Source organism: Microcaecilia unicolor, chromosome 2, assembly GCF_901765095.1.
Source record: "Microcaecilia unicolor chromosome 2, aMicUni1.1, whole genome shotgun sequence".
NCBI classification, from domain to species: domain Eukaryota; kingdom Metazoa; phylum Chordata; class Amphibia; order Gymnophiona; family Siphonopidae; genus Microcaecilia; species Microcaecilia unicolor.
In genome coordinates this window covers 77,453,284-77,474,893 of record NC_044032.1, presented here as the reverse complement: position 1 = coordinate 77,474,893, position 21,610 = coordinate 77,453,284, and the positions used below count along the sequence as shown (strand labels likewise).

The window sequence follows — 21,610 nt, the reverse complement described above, 5'->3', positions numbered from 1 at the left end:
TTAAAAGCCACCTACCACATTCTTTTCCAATAGCAGGCCAGGAAGAGAATCAGCAACAATAACAGACAGATGATTACAGGAGTAACTATAGCAAGGATCACTGCCTGCCCTATGGAAAGAATGGAATTATTTTAGTTCTCTCAGACCTTATAAACTAATTACATTTTAGGAATGTGCTGCTGTTTGAAACAAAATAGGAAATGTGTTAGGGAAATTAATGGGTTAATCATTTTTACATATACAGTTTCTAGACAAGAAGCACTGTAGTTTGTCTTAGACATGCTTTTGGCTAGCTATAAAACATGTTATTCTAGCTTAGATACAGCTGAATGTAAATAAAGTACAAGAATGCAGCTATGGAATGCATTACCTACAGACCTGAAAACATTGACGAAATAACTAATTTTCGCAAATCTCTGAAGACATATGTCTTCAACAAGGCCTACAAAGAGAACCTATAGCCTCACTAATCCACCTCACCAACCCATCCAGTTAGGAAAGTCCACCTTCTATACTTATCCGCCTAATCACTTCCTTCTTCCTCCCCTTACTTATTCTCTGCACATTACTAATTGTATCTGCTACCCTGGAATGACAATGAAATAAGTAACAAACAAGAAAACAAAACAAAAAATTTTCAGTGTACACTCCTATTAGATATCCAGTTTAGGTGACCTACTTCTAGTACTTCTATGTGGGAGAGAGATTCTGGAAGCTTGAATCCAGAACCTCTAGGGTAGCATTTTCTGAAGTGCTACCCGTTCCACGTGCAGGACCCAAGAGATAGGCAGCGCTCCGGAGTCTCAATGTGTGAATGAAACGATGGTACAGGGAGGAGAGTTTTAGATTTGTTAGGAACTGGGCAACATTCTGGGGAAGGGGGAACCTATTCCGAAAGGTTGGGCTCCACCTTAACCAGGGTGGGACCAGGCTGCTGGCATCGGCATTTAAAAAGGACAAAGAGCAGCTTTTAAACTAGAAACTGGGGGAAGGCCGACAGTCGCTCTAAAGCGCATGGTTCGGGATAAGGTATCTTGCAAGGATACCTCACAAACAGGGAAGATAGGGTATCCCGATAGTGAGGTTGCAAAAGAGACCGTAGTAGATCAGGTGTCCTTAAATAAAAATCAGACAAAAGATTTCAAATTAATACTGTCAAGTACTGAGCATGATGTAAATAGGAACAACAAACATAGTTTGAAATGTCTATATGTGAATACCAGAAGCCTAAGAAATAAGATGGGAGAGTTAGAATATATTGCAGTAAATGAAAAATTAGATATAATAGGTATCTCTCTGAGACCTGGTGGAAGGAGGATAATCAGTGGGACACTGTCATACCAGGGGACAAATTATATTGTAGTGATAGGGTGGATCGAATTGGTGGAGGGGTAGCATTGTATGTAAAGGAGAGCCTTGAATCAAATAGATTGAAAATTCTGCAAGAAACAAAACATATCTTGGAATCACTATGGATTGAAATTCCATGCATAAAGGGGAAAAGGACGGTGATAGGAGTGTACTACCGTCCGAATGGCCAAGATAAACAGACGGATGCAGAAATGTTAAAGGAAATTAGGGACGCAAACATACTGGGCAACACAATAATAATGGGTGATTTCAATTACCCCGATACTGACTGAGTAAATGTAACATCAGGGCACGCTAGGGAGGTAAAATTCCTTGACGAAATCAAGGGCTGCTTTATGGAGCAGCTGGTACAGGAGCCAATGAGAAAAGGAAAAATTCTAGACCTAGTCCTTAGTGTATGATCTGGTAAGGGAGGTAATGGTGATGGGGACGATTGATAACAGTGATCATAATATGATCAGATTTGATATTAGCTTTGAAGTATACACAGGAAATCCAATACGTTAGCGTTTAACTTTCAAAAAGACTATGATAAAATGAGAAGAACGGTGGAAAAAAAACTTAGAGGAGTGGCTGCGAGGGTCAAAAATTTACATCAGGCATAGATGCTGTTTAAAAATACTATCCTGGAAGCCCAAGTCAAAAATATTTCGTGTATTAAAAAAGGAGGGAGGAAGACCAAACGACAGCCGGCATGGTTAAAAAGTGAGGTGAAGAAAGCTATTAGAGCTAAAAGAAAATCCTTCAGAAAATGGAAGAAGGAACCAACTGAAAATAATAAGCAGCAGCATTTTTTAGATTGTAAGCTCTATCGAGCAGGGACTGTCTCTCTGTGTCAGGTGTTCAGCGCTGCATGAGTCTGGTAGCGCTATACAAATGTTAATAATAATAATAAGGAATGTCAAGTTAAATGCAAAATGCTGATAAGGAAGGCAAAAATACATAGTAAAAATTTTTTTTAGGAATATTAAAAGCATGAAGCTGGCAAAAGAATTGGTTGGACCACTAGATGACGGAGGGGTAAAAAGGGTGATCAGGGAAGACAAAGCCACTGCGGAGAGATTAAATGAATTCTTTGCTTCGGTCTTCACCGAGGAAGATTTGGGAGAGATACCGGTGCCAGAAATGGTATTCAAAGCTGATGAGTTGGAGAAACTGAATGAAATCTCTATACACCTGGAGCATGTAATGGGGCAGTTCTACAAATTGAAGAGTAGCAAATCTCCTGGACTGGATGGTAATCATCCTAGAGTACTGACAGAACTGAAAAATGAACATGCGGAGCTATTGTTAGTAATATATCCTTAAAATTGAGCGTGGTACCGGAATACTGGAGGGTGGTCAATGTAACGCCGATTTTTTAAAAAAGGTTCCAGAGGAGATCTGGGAAATTATAGACCGGTGAGTCTGACGTCAAGGCCGGGCAAAATGGTAGAGACTATTATAAAGAACAAAATTACAGAGCATATTCAAAAGCATGGATTAATGAGACAAAGCCAACATGGATTTAGTGAAGGGAAATCTTGATTCACCCATCTAGGTATTACATTTCTTTGAAGGGGTGAACAAACATGTGGATAAAGGTGAGCCAGTTGATAGTGTGTATCTGGATTTTCAGAAGGCGTTTGACAAAGTACCTCATGAAAGACTCCAGAGGAAATTGGAGAGTCATGGGATAGGAGGTACTATCATATTGTGGATTAAAAACTGGTTAAAAGATAGAAAACAAAGAGTAGGGTTAAATGGTCAGTGGGGTTCCCCAGTGGTCTGTGCTGGGACTGCTGCATTTTAACATATTTATAAATGACCTAGAGATGGGAGTAACTAGTGAAGTAATTAAATTTGCTGACAACACAACGTTATTCAAAGTCGCTAAATCTCCTTTCCTCCAGGGTACAGATGTTCAGGTCAGCAAGTCTCTCCTATATTTTGTAACACAAATCCCATACCATTTTTGTAGCTTTTCTTTCCACAGCTTCAGTTTTTTTTTTTACATCCTTAGCAAGATACGGCCTCCAAAACTGAACACAATACTCCAGGTGGGGCCTCACAACGACCTGTACAGGGGCATCAACACCTCCTTTCTTCTGCTGGTCACACCTCTGTCTATACAGCCTAGCTACCTTCTGGCTATGGCCACCGCATTGTCACACTGTTTTGTCGCCTTCAGATCCTCAGATACTATCACCCCAAGGTCCCTCTCCCTGTCTGTACATATCAAACTCTCACCGCCTAACATATACGTCTCCCGTGGATTTCTACTCCCTAAGTGCATCACTTTGCATTTCTTCGCATTGAATTTTAATTGCCAAACATTAGACCATTCTTCTAGCTTCTGCAGACCTTTTTTCATGTTTTCCACTCCCTCCGGGGTGCCCACTCTGTTACAAATCTTGGTGTCATCCGCAAAAAAGGCAAACTTTACCTTCTAACCCTTCGGCAATGTCACTCACAAATATACTGAACAGAATCGGCCCCAGCACCGATCTCTGAGGCACTCCAATACTCACCTTTCCCTCATCCGAGAAAGTTCCATTTTCCACCAACCTCTGGCGTCTGTCCGTCAACCAGTTCCTAATCCAGTTCACCATGTCGGATCCTATCTTCAGCCTACCAAGTTTATTCAAGAGCCTCCTGTGGGGAACCGTGTCAAAAGCTTTGCTGAAATCTAAGTAGATTACATCTATAGCACGTTCCTGATTCAATTCTCTGGTCACCCAGTCAAAGAATTCAATGAGATTCGTTTGGCATGATTTACCTTTGGTAAAACTATGTTGTCTCGGATCTTGCAACTTATTGGCTTCCAGGAAATTCACTATCCTTTCCTTCAGCATCGCTTCCATTACTTTTCCAATAACCGAAGTGAGGCTTACCGGCCTGTAGTTTCCAGCTTCTTCCCTATCACCACTTTTATGAAGAGGGACCACATCCGCTGTTCTCCAATCCCACGGAACCTCTCCCGTCTCCAAAGATTTATTAAACAAATCTTTAAAAGGACCCGCCAGAACCTCTCTGAGCTCCCTCAATATCCTGGGGTGGACCCCGACCGGTCCCATGGCTTTGTCCACCTTTAGATTTTCAAGTTGTTCATACACACTCGCTTCCATGAACAGTGCTATATCCACTCCATTCTCATATGTACGTTTGCCAATCAATCGTGGTCCTTCTCCAGTGAAAACAGAACAAATTATTTGTTTAGCAAATTTGCTTTTCCTTCATCATTATCCACATAGCGGTTCGCAGCATCTTTCAGTCTCACAATTCCCTTTTTAGTCTTCCTCCTTTCACCAATATACCTGAAGAAATTTTTGTCGCCCCTCTTTACATTTCTAGCCATTTGTTCTTCCGCTTTCGCCAGACGTATCTCTCTCTCTCTTGGCTTCTTTCAGTTTAATCCTGTATTCTTCTCCGTGTTCCTCTTCTTGTGTTTTTCTGTATTTCTGGAACGCCAACTCTTTAGCCTTTATTTTCTCAGCCACTTGCTTGGAGAACCATATCGGTTTCCTTTTTCTCATGCTTTTATTTACTCTCCTTACATAAAGGTTTGTGGCCATATTTATAGCTTTTTTCAGCCTGGACTACTGCCCTTCCACTTCATGTATGTTCCCCATCAGCTCCTTCCTCAGGTATTCCCCCATTTTACTAAAGTCAGCATGCTTGAAATCCAGGACTTTGAGTTTTGAGTGCCCCCCCCCCCCAACTTCAGCTGTTACATCAAACCAAACTGTTTGATGGTCACTGCTGCCCAGGTGGGCACCCACTCAGACATTCAACACACTATCCCCATTTGTGAGCACGAGATCCAGCGTTGCTTCCTCTCTCGTGGGTTCCATCACCATTTGTCTGAGTAGAGCATTTTGAAAAGCATCCACAATCTTTCTACTTCTTTCTGATTCGACATTTGTGGGAAACAGGAACCCAAATTATAGCTACGTCATGCAAGGTTCCACGTTAGGAGTCACTGACCAAGAAAGGGATCTAGGTGTCGTCATTGATGATACATTGAAACCTGCTGCTCAGTGTGCTGCTGCGGCTAAAAAAGCAAATACAATGTTAGGTATTATTAGGAAAGGAATGGAAAACAAAATAAGGCCGTTATAATGCCTTTGTGTCGCTCCATGGTGCGACCGCACCTCGAATATGGTGTTGAATTCTGGTCGCCGCATCTCAAAAAAGATATAGTGGAATTACAAAAGGTGCAGAGAAGGGCGACGAAAGTGATAAAGGGAATGGGACGACTTCCCTATGAGGAAAGGCTGAAGTGGCTAGGGCTCTTCAGCTTGGAGAAAAGACGGCTGAGGGGAGATATGATAGAGATCTATAAAATAATGAGAGGAGTGGAACGGGTGGACGTGAAGCGTCTGTTTACCCTTTCCAAAAATACTAGAATAAGGGGGGGCATGCGATAAAAGGAGATAGCTTGATGTCACAAGGCTGTCTCCACCCACTCCAACTATGGAGGTTTTAATTCTCTCCAATGCAGTCACTGCCATCTTGGTACACACAAAACAATGAAATTTATACGGTGATAAGCTCTGCCTACTGGCTTCAGCCCCCATAATGGGCCATATAGGTTCATGCTGTTTCCTGTTTTCAAACCTTCTTGTGTTACACTTCAAGGCTGGCAAAAGAAATTTAAAATTCAGTCAGCTTGTGCTCTGGGCCACAACATCTGCTATCAAACCTCCAAAATAAAGACAGTGGAGGAGTGGCCTAATGGTTAGTGCAATGGGCTTTGATCCTGGCAGCCAGGGTTTGATTCCCACTGCAGCTCCTTGTGACCTTGGGCAAGTCACTTCACCCTCAATTGCCCCAGGTACAAGAACTTAAATTGTAAGCCCTCTAGTAGTAATAGTAGTAGAAATTTAGTGCCCTACCAGAAAATATCCTACTAGACCAGAGGAGCTGCACAGTAAGATCTACCACCTGCTGGAGACTGAGAAATACTGGCTATTCAGGGGGACTGCACAGGGTTCTAAACTGATGATATCACAACTTATTATTTCTCAGACTCCATCTGCTGGAAGAGGGATATAACCCAAATGTCTTGGCTGGTCAGGCGATAAGGAAAGGTGCCATAACCAGTGCCTATAGTAGGCACTCTATTATAAAAAAAATATAATTACTCTCTTTGATTTTGCAGCAGCTATGTTACTAAACAACTCAATTTTCAACAGAACAAGGACCCCAACTGGGAGCCTGACGTACTCACTGAGGCCTACACAGAGCTAGGTAAAAAAATAAAGGAAGCTATAAAATATCTGGAAACGTAAGCCACTAACAGGAAAATACTGCAAGATGTGACAGGACAGAAGAAACTCACATTCTTCCAAAGCAATTTATACCCCCAAAAAATCCATCTTGAGAAGACCTCTGGTGACACACATCCAACTGGCTCTGTGGACAGACGTGAACTGAGGCAACCAAGAAGCGGTGTCCATGTGCAGTGAAGCAACTCAAAAGCGACCAGTACATATTAAGATGGATAATCCAGTGCAGGCTCCATCATTGACATCGCCCATGCTGTGAGGACTTGCTATCCTGCTTGACCTCAGAGTAATGTTTCACCCCCTAGTCCACTACAACATCTTAACTAACTAGAACCATTAATCCATTTAGGAACTGGACCCCTAAACCACTGATTTGATGTACCTGACCTTTGTTTACATTGTAAGCTCTTTTGAGCAGGGACTGTCTTCTTCATGTTCAATTTTAAAGCGCTGCGTACGACTGGTAGCGCTTTAGAAGTGATTTTTAGTAGTAGTAGTAGTCTCAAAATGTAGACAAATATAAACACCAAATATACAATAATGGAGAAAGAAAGTCGGGACCAGCTCTATGGCTCAGGCTGTAGTGTTACAGGTTCAGATCCTCCATACAGTGGGGGAAATAAGTATTTAATCCCTTGCTGATTTTGTAAGTTTGCCCACTGACAAAGACATGAGCAGCCCATAATTGAAGGGTAGGTTATTGGTAACAGTGAGAGATAGCACATCACAAATTAAATCCGGAAAATCACATTGTGGAAAGTATATGAATTTATTTGCATTCTGCAGAGGGAAATAAGTATTTGATCCCCCACCAACCAGTAAGAGATCTGGCCCCTACAGACCAGGTAGATGCTCCAAATCAACTTGTTACCTGCATGACAGACAGCTGTCGGCAATGGTCACCTGTATGAAAGACACCTGTCCACAGACTCAGTGAATCAGTCAGACTCTAACCTCTACAAAATGGCCAAGAGCAAGGAGCTGTCTAAGGATGTCAGGGACAAGATCATACACCTGCACAAGGCTGGAATGGGCTACAAAACCATCAGTAAGATGCTGGGCGAGAAGAAGACAACTGTTGGTGCCATAGTAAGAAAATGGAAGAAGTACAAAATGACTGTCAATCGACAAAGATCTGGGGCTCCACGCAAAATCTCACCTCGTGGGGTATCCTTGATCATGAGGAAGGTTAGAAATCAGCCTACAACTACAAGGGGGGAACTTGTCAATGATCTCAAGGCAGCTGGGACCACTGTCACCACGAAAACCATTGGTAACACATTACGACATAACGGATTGCAATCCTGCAGTGCCCGCAAGGTCCCCCTGCTCCGGAAGGCACATGTGACGGCCCGTCTGAAGTTTGCCAGTGAACACCTGGATGATGCCGAGAGTGATTGGGAGAAGGTGCTGTGGTCAGATGAGACAAAAATTGAGCTCTTTGGCATGAACTCAACTCGCCGTGTTTGGAGGAAGAGAAATGCTGCCTATGACCCAAAGAACACCGTCCCCACTGTCAAGCATGGAGGTGGAAATGTTATGTTTTGGGGGTGTTTCTCTGCTAAGGGCACAGGACTACTTCACCGCATCAATGGGAGAATGGATGGGGCCATGTACCGTACAATTCTGAGTGACAACCTCCTTCCCTCCGCCAGGGCCTTAAAAATGGGTCGTGGCTGGGTCTTCCAGCACGACAATGACCCAAAACATACAGCCAAGGCAACAAAGGAGTGGCTCAGGAAGAAGCACATTAGGGTCATGGAGTGGCCTAGCCAGTCACCAGACCTTAATCCCATTGAAAACTTATGGAGGGAGCTGAAGCTGCGAGTTGCCAAGCGACAGCCCAGAACTCTTAATGATTTAGAGATGATCTGCAAAGAGGAGTGGACCAAAATTCCTCCTGACATGTGTGCAAACCTCATCATCAACTACAGAAGACGTCTGACCGCTGTGCTTGCCAACAAGGGTTTTGCCACCAAGTATTAGGTCTTGTTTGCCAGAGGGATTAAATACTTATTTCCCTCTGCAGAATGCAAATAAATTCATATACTTTTCACAATGTGATTTTCCGGATTTAATTTGTGATGTGCTATCTCTCACTGTTACCAATAACCTACCCTTCATTTATGGGCTGCTCATGTCTTTGTCAGTGGGCAAACTTACAAAATCAGCAAGGGATCAAATACTTATTTCCCCCACTGTATATTAAGTGTGTGTGTGGGGGGGGAGGGTCAGACCTGAATGCATCATGGAAGTGGTGTGCTTAGGCCTTGGAGAGAGGAATTTTCTTGGTCTCTGCTAGTCACCAAGCAGAACTGAGAATTGCTCCTTTCCAGCTCTCAAGCTAGCACCACAAACAGCTTCCTGGTTATCCCAACTAGGGAGGAAGAATAGCAAAATTCACAGAGAAAAACAAAACAAAAATAAAACTCCAAAGGAAAAATGTTTTAAGAGCTGCTGTAAATACCCCCCTCCCCCATTTAAAAAAACTACGAAACAGGCAAGCTGATAATCTGTACAACTATATAATAAAATTCAATCACAATAACTGATCAAGAATATGATTTCTCTGTATATGAAATATTCACTTTCCAAACCTTACAGTCATATGAAGTATCTGCTTTTGTAGAGAAGTCAATGGCACTTTCTCCACCAGTAGTGAGTGCCACTACTGAGAATGCATATTTTGTATTTGGCTTCAGTTGGTCCACTGCGTATGACTTCACTTCTGGGTTTCCAATGGTAAATCTACACACTACAGAACCATCTAAAATGAAAACAAAACCATTATTGTAAAATTGTACTTGGCAAGAACAAGCCACTGTATATAAAAATATTTTTTAAAAATCTGTCATACATTAAAAACAAAACATAAAAACTGGTAGTAATCTTATGGTTTATTTTTGTAATTTTATCTTCAAATACTGTGATCCTCTCTGGACACTTTTTGTGCTAAAGCAGCTAAGTTTGATAGTTGAATCGACAGATCAAACCCTTATACACATCACTTACAGACAGATGATCAAAAGCAAACGTCGGCGCTAGAGGCTGCTAGCGCCATACTAGCGCCGGTGTTTGCTACCGCCCCATGATGAGAGCCCTCGAGCGCGTGAAACAACGCGCTCGAGAGCTCTTTGCGCAAGTAGCATGCTAATGCATGCCAAACAGGGCTTAGCGCATTCATCGCCAATGATCAGCGGTCAGCGCGCCAAAATTTGGGTCGCTGGCCGCTGCAAACCCTACGCGAGCTCCGAGCCGGCGTTAGGGTTTGCAGATCATTGGGGAGGAATGATGAGCCCTGTCCAGCATGCAGTTGCATGCTGGAAGGCCCCCGTTCCCCCCCAAAGCAAACCTGCCAACAAGGGGCTGAAGGTCCGGCGAACCTCCGGTCCCCCCCCTGACAATGACCCCCCCAGGTTCAGGGAGGGCTGGAGATCCGGTGGGTCTCCAGCCCCCTCAAACCCCCGGAAAATGGTCCCTGGTGGTCCAGTGGCCGCCGGCCAAACCCCCCCTCCCAGCGAGCGACGGGGGGGGGGGGGGGGGCTGGAGGTTTGGCGGACCTCCAGCCCACCCTAACTCCCCCCCCAGCATTGTTGGTCGAATCCCTGTTGGTCCAGCGTGAAAAAGAACCCCCTCACGGCCCCCCTACCTTTGTTGGAGGAGGGAGGAAGCCTGCTTCCCTCCTCTTCCTTGGGTTCACGCCACCACAAAATGGCGGCACCCAGCCCCACCATGGTCTGTATCCCCGCCCAGCGCATCCCAGGATGCACTGGGCGGGGCTGGGCACCGCCATTTTGCAGCTGCATCAACCCAAGGAAGAGGAGGGAGACAGGCTACATCCCTCTTCCAACAAAGGTAGGGGGGCCGTGAGGGGGTTCTTTTTCACGCTGGACCACCAGGGATTCAACCGACAACGCCAGGGGGGAGTTGGGATGGGCTGGAGGTCCGCTGGACCTCCAGCGCCCCCCCATTTCGCTCGCTGGGAGGGGGGGTTGGCCGGCGGCCACTGGACCAGGGATTCTGCAGACAATGCTGGGGGGGAGTTAGGGTGGGCTGGAGGTCTGCTGGACCTCCAGCCCCCCCGTCGCTCGCTGGGAGGGGGGGTTTGGCCGGTGGCCACTGGACCATTTTCCGGGGGTTTGGGGGGGGGGCTGGAGACTCACTGGATCTCCAGCCCTCCCTGAACCTGGGGGGGGGGGGATCATCGGGGCCTGGAAGACCGCCAGACCTCCAGCCCCCGTTGCTCGGGGCAGGGGTAGTTAGGGCCTGGTGGTCACATGGACCTCCAGCCCCTGTGTTTGACAGGTTTGGGATTTTGACAGCCCATACCTGAAAAACAAGTGCGGGAGGATTGTGCTGAGCGCATGCTCAGGCACAATTCGTCCGCACTTCTACCCCATGATCAGAGATAATTGCGCTGCTTAAATTTGCATGTATTATCTCTGATCATAGGTCTAATAGCGCCCCGTGTTGTTCCAGCGCTATTTTAGAGCGCTGTTTGGAACAGCGCAGGGCTTTTGATCATCTGCCTATTAGAGAGAAACATTGGGAGGTTAAAGGCAGAATTGTTAGGGCTGGATCAATCGCTTGTCTTTTTAGCATCCCACTGTCCAACATGCACTTAAATAAACAAATAAAGATAAGCTCAGGCTTGCAACCTGTTTGCCATAAGAACATGAGGTAAAAAAAAAACCAAAAACCTTAAGGATTGATTGATTGATTTATCTACAACATTCTTCCACAGGGTACTACTAAAACCCTATTCACCCCACATACTTATCAAAAGTAAAGAATGCCAAAGGCACCAAACAAAAAAAGGTAGAACGTTTAGTACTGAGCAGGACAATGACTGTTGAATGAGCAGACAGGATGCAAGGGCATGCAAGAGATAAACAAGGATGAAAGATATAATGGGCAATTGTTACAAAGGGCTTTGGCATGTTAAACATAATATTTAAAACTGAATACAGTAATGAATTTGAAGCCAGTGTTTTTAATTGAAAAGTGAAGTGATATGATCAAACCTTTTAGTGCAACACAGAAATGAGATTGACAGATTCTGCAGAGCTTGAAGTCTTTTGACACCTGTATGAGAAATGCCTTCATATACCAAACTATAGTGATCGATACATGAAATTGTGTATGAAGCAGAGTATAAATACCTGTGTCATCAAAACAATTACATAATGCATGCAACTGACACAACAGCAAAACCTCCCTTTAAAACTGAGATCAGTAAGTGACAATTGATAATCAAATATAACCCCAAATATTTAAACAAATCTACTATCAGAATGTGTCTAACAAACAAATTAAGTTGTATAGCGGGACGATTTAAATGGCAAGAAATTCAGCATGCTGTAGTTTTTTTTTTTCTGAATTAAGGATCAAGTGATGAGCCTGGATTCAGAAGACTACCTTCTCTAAACATTGATACAATGGTTTTAACTCAGGGATAACAAGAGTAGTGTAGAGGACTAAGAAAATTTCATCATCATAAAAATATGAACTAAATACAAAAATCTTAAATGATATTAGCTAATGGACTCAGATAAAATGTTAATTAGACAGATGATATCCTGGGGTACACCGCAGGCTAATGGATATGAATAGATTTAGATGATGATGTAGGAACCTAAACAAAACAGTTGGAAAAAAAAAAAGATCTAAACCAAGACAGAACTTGTCCCCATATTCCAACTTCCACTAATCAAGTACTTATCTGCTGGAAGTAGGGGTAAGACCCCTATATAGGTAACCACTACCAGAGCTGGTAACAACCTCGGCATTATTTGCTATAAGTCAAGCATTAACTGTGCTCTGATTCTTACCAAGGTATTGCTTAAGAACTGCTTACCGAATGCAATCATCTGACAAACATTCCTCCACAGTAATGTACAACAGGTCTGGATAACCCAGCCACTTCGGCGACTGGACATAAAATGAAGGTCAAAGGAGCCCCAGTCACTGAATTATTTGGAGCAGAGTTCCAGGGTGTCTCAAATTGGACATTCCAGTACTTTCCCAGGTCAGAGAGTCTGCATCCAGGGATGATGTTTATGTTAACCCCTGGACCACATGCTACAGCCAGAAATGGTATATAAGAAGCACCCCTGATATCCAAAGATTGAGTCTGTTGACCTCACCAGCTCCGGGCTAATTCTCTCATGTTTCCTGGCGCATAAGACTCCACTCACCTCTTCTCCACCTGCACTGCTCGGAGTCTTCTGCTTTGATGGACCCTGCAGAGCTCCTGCCTGCCTTCTGTTACGTCTTTCAGAAGACATCATCATTAGGTTGTATAAAACCAGCTCTGAACTGCTATTGAGTAATAATCAGGTGGCCCCTAGATTCTGAGTCTACAGCCTAAGCGTGTGTTTGCTTGAAACTTCTCTTCTTCTCTCTCCTTCTCTGCTCATATCCAGCAGACCGCCAAGACCTGTCGTTTCTTTCTTTACAACATCCGTAAAATCCGCCCCTTTCTTTCTGAGCACTCTACCAAAACCCTCATCCACACCCTTGTCACCTCTCGTTTAGACTACTGCAATCTGCTTCTTGCTGGCCTCCCACTTAGTCACCTCTCTCCTCTCCAATCGGTTCAAAACTCTGCTGCCCGTCTCGTCTTCCGCCAGGGTCGCTTTACTCATACTACCCCTCTCCTCAAGTCACTTCACTGGCTCCCTATCCGTTTTCGCATCCTGTTCAAACTTCTTCTACTAACCTATAAATGTACTCACTCTGCTGCTCCCCAGTATCTCTCCACACTCATCCTTCCCTACACCCCTTCCCGTGCACTCCGCTCCATGGATAAATCCTTCTATCTGTTCCCTTCTCCACCACTGCCAACTCCAGACTTCGCGCCTTCTGTCTCGCTGCACCCTACGCCTGGAATAAAACTTCCTGAGCCCCTACGTCTTGCCCCATCCTTGGCCACCTTTAAATCTAGACTGAAAGCCCACCTATTTAACATTGCTTTTGACTCGTAACCACTCGCCTCCACCTACCCTCCTCTCCTCCTTCCTGTACACATTAATTGATTTGATTTGCTTACTTTTTTTTTTGTCTATTAGATTGTAAGCTCTTTGAGCAGGGACTGACTTTCTTCTATGTTTGTGCAGCGCTGCGTACGCCTTGCAGCGCTATAGAAATGCTGAATAGTAGTAGTAGTAGAAACTCCTTTTAACAAGGGTAAGTCATTTTTCCATGAAGAACCTAGCATTTGTGCACAACTCCCCTATTGTTATTGCCTCTTTCATTCTAATAATTTATGTGCTGCTAAAATAAAACTACTTCTATTTTATAAATATTGGCCTGTTTCATTGCTTGTCAGTATAACTGGGACTATAGACTTGGATCGGTAAGGGAATATAAGATTGTTTTTAATGAATTCCAGAGCACTAATCAAAATTATAATAGAGTCCACGTTCTCAATTGCCCCGTGCTCTGAATGGAAGTGGGGTGATCTGTTTTGGCCCCACACTGGAAGTTACAACGGTCAGCATTATTGCTGATGATGCACTTACAGATGTTGCTACTGCTCATGTACTTCTGAGTTGAAATAAAAATACTTGCCTTTGGATGAAAGGGAAGGAGAGGGAGAAATGCTGCACATGGATGAAAGGATAGGGGGTGGGGAAATGTTGCACTTGGAAAGGAGGGAAGAGAGAGGGGGAAATGCTGCATTTGGATGGAAAAAAGGAAGAGAGAGTTGGGGGAAGAGAAAGAAAAAGATGCCAGGTTGGTGGGTGGGAGGGGGGGGGGGGGGAGAGAACAGAAGGAAAGAAGAGATGTCAAGGTGTGGTGGGAAGTGGGGGGGGGGGGGGAGACATTGGAGGAAGAGATGCCAGGGTCTGTGGGGAAAGAAGGAAAGGTGCTTGGTGCTGGACCTGCAAAGTGGAGACAGAACAGGAGTGAGGAAAGAGAGAGGAGCACTTGCTGGACCCCTGGGAGTGGATGAGGGTGGGAGGGAGACAGGCTGGCTTGGGAGGAGGAAGACAGAAGGGAAGGAAAAGAGAGGAAGAGATGCTGGCATGTGTGGGTGGGGGGGGGCATAGGGACACAGAAGAGTTATGTTGGATAGGGCAAGAATAGGGACACAGAAATGGGAGACACTCAATATGGTGGGAAGGTAGGGGCAGTGACACAGGGGTGATGCTGGGTAGGATAGATGGGGACGCAGAGAGAAGACGGATGGTGTACATGAAAAGAAAAGAAGTGCCAAATGGAAAAGGAGACTCTGGCAAGACAGTTTAGAGAAGACAGAGGAAAGCAGAAACCAGAGACTGGGACCAACACCATTAGAAAAATAATGACCAGATGACAAAAGTAGAAAAAATGAATTTTAATTTTCTATTTATTGATTAGAATATGTCGGTTTTTGGAATGTGCTTCTGCCAGAACTGGTTTTAGACATGGCTGGGGCCCGCAAAAAAAAAACCTCACTGGACTTCAATCTCTAGCATAACGATGGTAAATCTCCAGCTTTGGGATGGGCCACTCATGGCATCTTTGTAAGTGACTTGCACAAGGAGTTTTAGTGAGATGTGAACCTTAGCTTCTCTGGTTCTCCACCTGATGCTGCAAACCAGGGGTGGCTAACTTCGGCCCTTGCCAGGTCGGGTTTTCAGGATTTCCCCAATGAATATGCATGAGATCTAACTGCAAAAACTGAGCCAGTGCATGCAAATACATCTCATGCCTATTCATTGAGGAAATCCTGAAAACCCGACTGGATTGTGGCCCTCAAGGACCAAAGTTGGACAACCCTGCTCTACACATTAGGTTAGTTCGCACTCCCAAATCTCTCTCTAGACGACGTGGGAATGCACAGGGCACCAAGCTTTTTTTTTTTTTTTAATGTGCTTCCTGTAAATCATTAGGCCTACCCATCAGAGGAGCGGGCTGGGTAGGGCAGGGTGTGTCAGAAGGGGAATTAAGAGTGCAAATTGGGGGGGGGGATAAAAATGTACACCAAGAGCAGCAGTCTTAGATTTCAAGTTTAGAGTTTCTGCAAGTCAGTGTATTTGTTGGAATAATAAACTTTTGAAGATGAGTTGGAATTATATATGGCTGATATTTCTGAACTCCCCTTCAGGGGACCCTGTGTTTGACACTGCCTTGTAGAAGAATATACTCTCTTTGCTTTTGGCATTGTATACAATGTTTGGTTTTACTTAATAAAATATTTACAAAAAATTAAAATAAAACAACAATAAATTAAATGAATGTAATCTTCCATTATAATAGGGATTACTAGACTGTTGAGCAACCCTTTCCTAAAGTTACTGAGGGGAGGGAAACGGATTGGAAGGGGAGAATAAGAAGCCCAGTCCCAACAGGAGTGCTTATGGGAAAGTGCTAAGGGAAATGTTTCTGGTTATTGAATGACAGTAGTGGAAGAGTTTGAAGTTTATAAATATTGTGGTTGGTGAGAGCACATGGTCTTTGGTTGCCTCTACCCCTCCCGGGACCCATGTGGAGAGGGGGTGTCCTGGATGGGATCAATAAACTAAGGCTGATCTAAGTAGAGGTTTCTGCCACTACAAGCATTAACTGTGAGGTGGAGGAGTGCTCCAGGTGGGAAGTAGGGGAACCCAACCTAGGAGCAGGAACAGGAAAGAGCCTGCTTGGAGCCAAAGTTGGCACTCCGGGAGCGTGGACAAACAGAAATGTCTGATCTGTAGTGGAGATCACTTGCTGCAACTATAGGATGGGTAAATGGACAAGAGGAGTTGTAAATATGTATATACCATAGGAGTTACAAATTGATGATTGAACTGACAACATAAATATTGAAGCTGGCACTTAACCTCTAATAGATCAAGTTAACTGTTGGATTACAAATTGATTTATTGATACAGAAAATGATTGGTTTGCCTCTAGAACGTCTGAAGTCTGGAAGAACTGCTTGTTGCAGTTTTTCAGTAAAGTTCATGTTAGTTTATATAAACTCGGGCTGGAGTAATCTTCTTTGCGTGAGAGTGGTTTATTTAATCCTAGACTTATGAAGTGGTAAAGAGGGAAAACTCAGCTCAACACCCTTCAGTCTTCTGGATTTTATCCGGCCCTGGCCTGCGCCCGGTTCAGTGAATAAAGAGATTTAAGAAACCAGAAACTATACTTTATTTTGTGGCCCTGGTCTCGGGGTGCTGAATTGAGAATAGCTAGCTGGTGACCGAACCGTATGGTAAGACCAAGGTTACATTAATATGGAGGACTTGAAACAGGTTCAAAAGCAGAGCATAGTACCAAAAACATTTCAGGCAACATCAATTGCTGCCATAGTAAATTCCCTGATCATGAATTTGTTCTGGCAATAAAGCAAAGCTATGTATAATATTTTTTCTACTTGATGATCAGAAAACAAATCTCCTTTATGCAGATCAGTAGAGTTAGTACTGGAGAGCAGAACTTTTCTTCCCATGTTAATGCTTTGCAGTATCAAAGTATAATCATAAAAATTTTCCAAACATGAAGAAAAATCTTTCACAACATGCACAAAGTCCAATTCTTACACGCTTGCTTGTTTACCTGACAACTCAAGAGTCTCAGCTCCTTTCAGACTGCATGCATCTTGAAGGACTTTCACATAGATATAGTAGGCACTGATAAAACCAGGCTGGGAGTCATCAGTAGGATAGTTATTCCAAGTCAGAACGAGTGAATTGGGCTTAATCCTGACAACTTTCATAGCAGGTTTGATTGCTGGAGCTAAGAAATTTAAAAAAATGTAATATGAGTTTTAGTCATTTTCTGTAGAAAAAAAAGTCAAGAGAGTGCTTATTTATAGCCATTTGAGTCATTTAGATATCTTGGGGTGTGAGGCACCGAGTGAGGGTTTGGGAATGGGCCAGTAAAATAACACAGTCGGACAACAGGGTGAAACCAAAATAAGTATTTATTCAAAGGGAACCTCAGCCCTGTTACTTTCACAGGGCCCGAGATATAGGGTATGTGGATTTGGTAAATGAATAGTTAATTTTTAATCCTAAAAATTAAAGGAAAAATAACCCTCATTTAATTGTGGAAAATGCTAAGATTAAATTCTCTTCTCTGCCTTCACCCTGACCTCAGGAAGGACCAAATCTATGTAGATTGATTGTTCTTGTGGGTTTGGAAGACCCCAGGTGCCAGCTGCATGCCTAGAAGATAAGCTCAAAGGAGAGATGTTTAACTGTCTCTCAATTTTCAGACTGATTTGTTTGAAAACACTGTAAGTCATAGTTCTGAAATTAACCATCTGTATCCCCACCTATCAAATTATATTTTATTTCTAAGTATTCTTGTTGATCTATTGAATCTTTTGATTAAGACTGATTGTTAGCAGAGCTGACTGTAGTTTGCACAAAGATTGTTCATGCTCATAAAAACTGTATGTTCTCTCTGAAAGGTAAGAAGTTCATAAAAGATAGCTGACTTGAATAGTCAGTGGTCTTTTCTATGAAGCTTCTTTATTGATAGCAATACATTTTATTCTGAATAAAAGAACTCTAAATGACCATCCTGCTGTGAAGTCTTAAATCTTTTCAGTTGGAATTGACAGTAGGCAAACTTCTAGGATTCAGTATGTCATAGTCACAGCGGATTCTGGTGGTAGGCTAAACACAGTCTGTGACTGCCGGTGTTGCCACGCCCCAAACACAGCTGATAAGTTCTCGGCTCTCCGCCAAGATTCGGGTCTGGCCCCAGCCAGACATCAAAGCAAAACTTATAAGGTACAATTTGGCAAACCAAATGGCTTACCTTAGCCAGGTCACAAGTAACTTCAGATTCATATGCTGGGGAATTCAGCTCTTCTCTCCATGGGCCTCCTTAACCTCAGCCTGGCCCTGTCTTTTAACTCCCCAGTTTTACTCCACCCCTCCCAGCTCACTTCTTCCCGGGGTGGGACCAGTACTCTTAAATCTGAGGGACTTTTCTTAAGGGTGAGGGATAGTGCTCTAGAAACCCCCTCACATGGGATTATCCTCGACTTACAGCTGTCATTCACACCTCAGATCTCTAACATATGCAAAACAGGTTTCTTTGTATTCTATTAGCTATGTGCGATACATCGTTATTTCAATTCCGAAATCTTTTACTCTTTAGTTCTCGTCCTACTTGTTACAAGGTTGGACTACTGTAATATTATTTATGTAGATTGTACTCAAACTTTTATCAAAAAATTAGTACAGAATACAGCCATCCAATTATTATGTCATGCCCATTGTTTTGACCATGTCTCGCCACTACTACAAAAATACCATTGGCTTCCAATCTGTCAACATATTCTGTTCAAACTACTGGTTCTCACATTCAAATTTTATAGGATCAGTTTACCACGCTTTCTCTTGTCTCTTACTATTCCATACTCCCCTGTTCGCCTTCTCCATTCAATGAATGACCATCGCTTACTCCTACCAGGTCCCAAACTTGCTCATTTAGATTCCACCTGCCATGCCACTTTCTTTTTTGCTGCCCCCTTTCACTGGAATTCTCTCCCACAAAAATCCATGCTGAATCCTCACTTATAAATTTTAAATCGAAATTGAAGACCTGGTTGTTCACTAATGCTTTTTCTTTAAACTGAATTTGCAGTGATTCGTAGATGCTATAATTTCTTTTCCCCTCAATTAGTCTCTCTTTTGTTACTCTTTCCTTTTGATTGTGCTCCCTCCCCTTATTCTCCTTCTCTCTCTTCCAGTATGAGTGACTCGTTGCTTTCCTATTTTGTAGTTCTTTTCCTTTACTGAAATTTGTTTATAGCATTATAAACCACCAAATACTGCTACGTAGTTAGTCATGACGGTATAGCAAATCTTAATAAGCTATAAACTAAAGTTTCATATGTGCCTACAGGCCTTGACAATTTTCTCAGGATCGAAGAGCCAACCCCAAAAGTTGTGGAGCCGGACAACTGGAATTTTTATTATTATTATTTATGCCACTTCATAAATTGCCCATTCATAATATACTCAAGGTGTTGTATAGCAAACTGTTTACTACAGTAGCAAGGAAGGAGTGGATAAGAAGCTACTACTCTCTTCATCACTCATTCACCTGCAGCCTGTCAATGCAGAGAGCTTTTAGGATGCAGCTGCTGGGACAATGGAGGAGCAGGTGGGGGGGCAAGATTCCTCCAGTCTCTAAGGGGGGGGCCGGCGTTGGGGTCTGTTGGGACCTGGGTGATTGCGTTAACGCAATAACCTAGGTCCCGTCTCACAGGAGAGTGACAGGCCGAGGGAGGAGCAGATGCAGAAAGATAAGGGGGGCAGCCCGCATGGGGTGGTCCTGCTCCGGCTCTGTATCTCGGCAGCCCTGCCAATGATTGCTAAAACTGCAACTGCTAGAGGTGGGTGGTTGTGCACTCCCCACTTACCAGTCCCAGAATCTGCAGTCTTAGCCTATCCGCAGTGCCCACCTGCTCCCAGCAGCCACAATTTTAGCTTCTCCTCATTATTTGCCCACCAGCTCCAGCAGCCATAGACTAGTCTCTCCATCACACAACCAGACACCCAGCAGCAAGATACCCAGCTCTCTCAACCCCCCCCCACTCCCAACGACAAACAGAAACTCAGCTTTCTCTCTCTTAACCTTTCTCCACGACACACAGCTTGGTCTCTCCCCCCCACCCCTGACACCAAGCTCTCTGTCCCCCCTCTTCTCCCATGGCACACAGACACCCAGCTCTCTCCTTCCCCTCACAACCTCAGCCCAGTGCTGACTATAGCACTGAATGGAATGCTTTTAATACTAGGCAGCAGAAGAGGAGAGGCTATGGCCTAACATGCAGAAGCTATCCTTTTCTTCTGCTCATGATCAGTACCAGGCTAAGGACTGGAGGGGGGGGGGGGGGGAGGAGGGGTTCACACATGCATCACAGTTGCTGCGGTGGGGGGTGGGAAGAAAGGGGATCAAAGACTTGTGAGTCAACTGCTAAAGCTGCCTTCTTTCTGCAGTCCCAATGGAGCTGCTCAAGTATTTAGGCTGAAAAACCTAGGCACCAGTACAATATTTTAGCCAACATGGCGAACTGACTCCTGGAATTTGTTAAGCCCATCACATTTATATGTCTTTATAAAATGCCTGCAGAAATCATGTCTAAAATGAAGCTGTGGACATTGTAATAACCAGAGGGGTAGCTCTCAGTGTACAGAGCCTGTTTCCAGCAGAGTGTGCCATAGTTTGCCCCAAACACAGACTAGAACCCAGGGTAGATTGGAAGATCTGGCCTGTCCCAAAGAAAGGATTCATGTGTAGCATTCCAGGACTCCCCAAGAGCATAGCTGTAAGTCTTCTGGCAGGGGAAGGAGTTCAGATATGTGCTAGAATCAAAGAGCGGCTGGAAGGGGGAGGGGTACCTAAATGCACCTTGGGAAAAAGCCTTCACGAAAGAAGCAAGCCTCTGAGCCAATGTTGTCACTGCTATGTTTTTTTTTACAGATGATCTACTGTTTTTTTTGGACTCATCTGTGTTCTACGTTTTTCAATAAAGAAATCTACTAGTTTTCCCGAACTGTTGTGTTTTTCATATATTTTTTGGAGCAGTTTCATTGCTATCATTTTGCTAAGTAGGAAATGCAAGAATCTAAGTTGTTTTTTTTTTGTTACATTTGTACCCCGTGCTTTCCCACTCATGGCAGGCTCAATGCGGCTTACATGGGGCAATGGAGGGTTAAGTGACTTGCCCAGAGTCACAAGGAGCTTGTGCCTGAAGTGGGAATCGAACTCAGTTCCTCAGGATCAAAGTCCACCACCCTAACCACTATGCCACTCCTCCACTCCATACAAAATGGACGGCCTGCACAAGTCCACAGTGGCATGCACCCCTACCTCCTTTCACACGCTTATCCTTGAACTATTGTAACATTGATTATTGAGGTTGTAGCCCAGCCAATCTCAAACATCTTCAGTCCCTCCAAAACACTGCTATCCGCCTTCTCTGTCATGCTTGTAGATTTAAACATGTTACCCCCTGCTTTTTGGCTAGG

The 21,610-nt window shown here is 43.9% G+C and overlaps 1 protein-coding gene across 5 annotated transcripts in view; it reads right to left on the bottom strand.

Annotated features, from left to right (window-relative positions):
• OSMR (oncostatin M receptor) overlaps positions 1-21,610 on the bottom strand; it is a 294,947-nt gene that overhangs the window by 23,886 nt on the left and 249,451 nt on the right. For all 5 annotated transcript variants that reach the window (XM_030193061.1, XM_030193063.1, XM_030193062.1 and 2 more), the window contains 3 exons: positions 17,172-17,351; positions 9,244-9,408; positions 16-109 (listed from right to left, as the gene is read on the bottom strand). In XM_030193061.1, the coding sequence (XP_030048921.1) occupies positions 16-109; positions 9,244-9,408; positions 17,172-17,351 (439 nt within the window). The remainder of the gene's footprint in view (positions 1-15; positions 110-9,243; positions 9,409-17,171; positions 17,352-21,610) is intronic.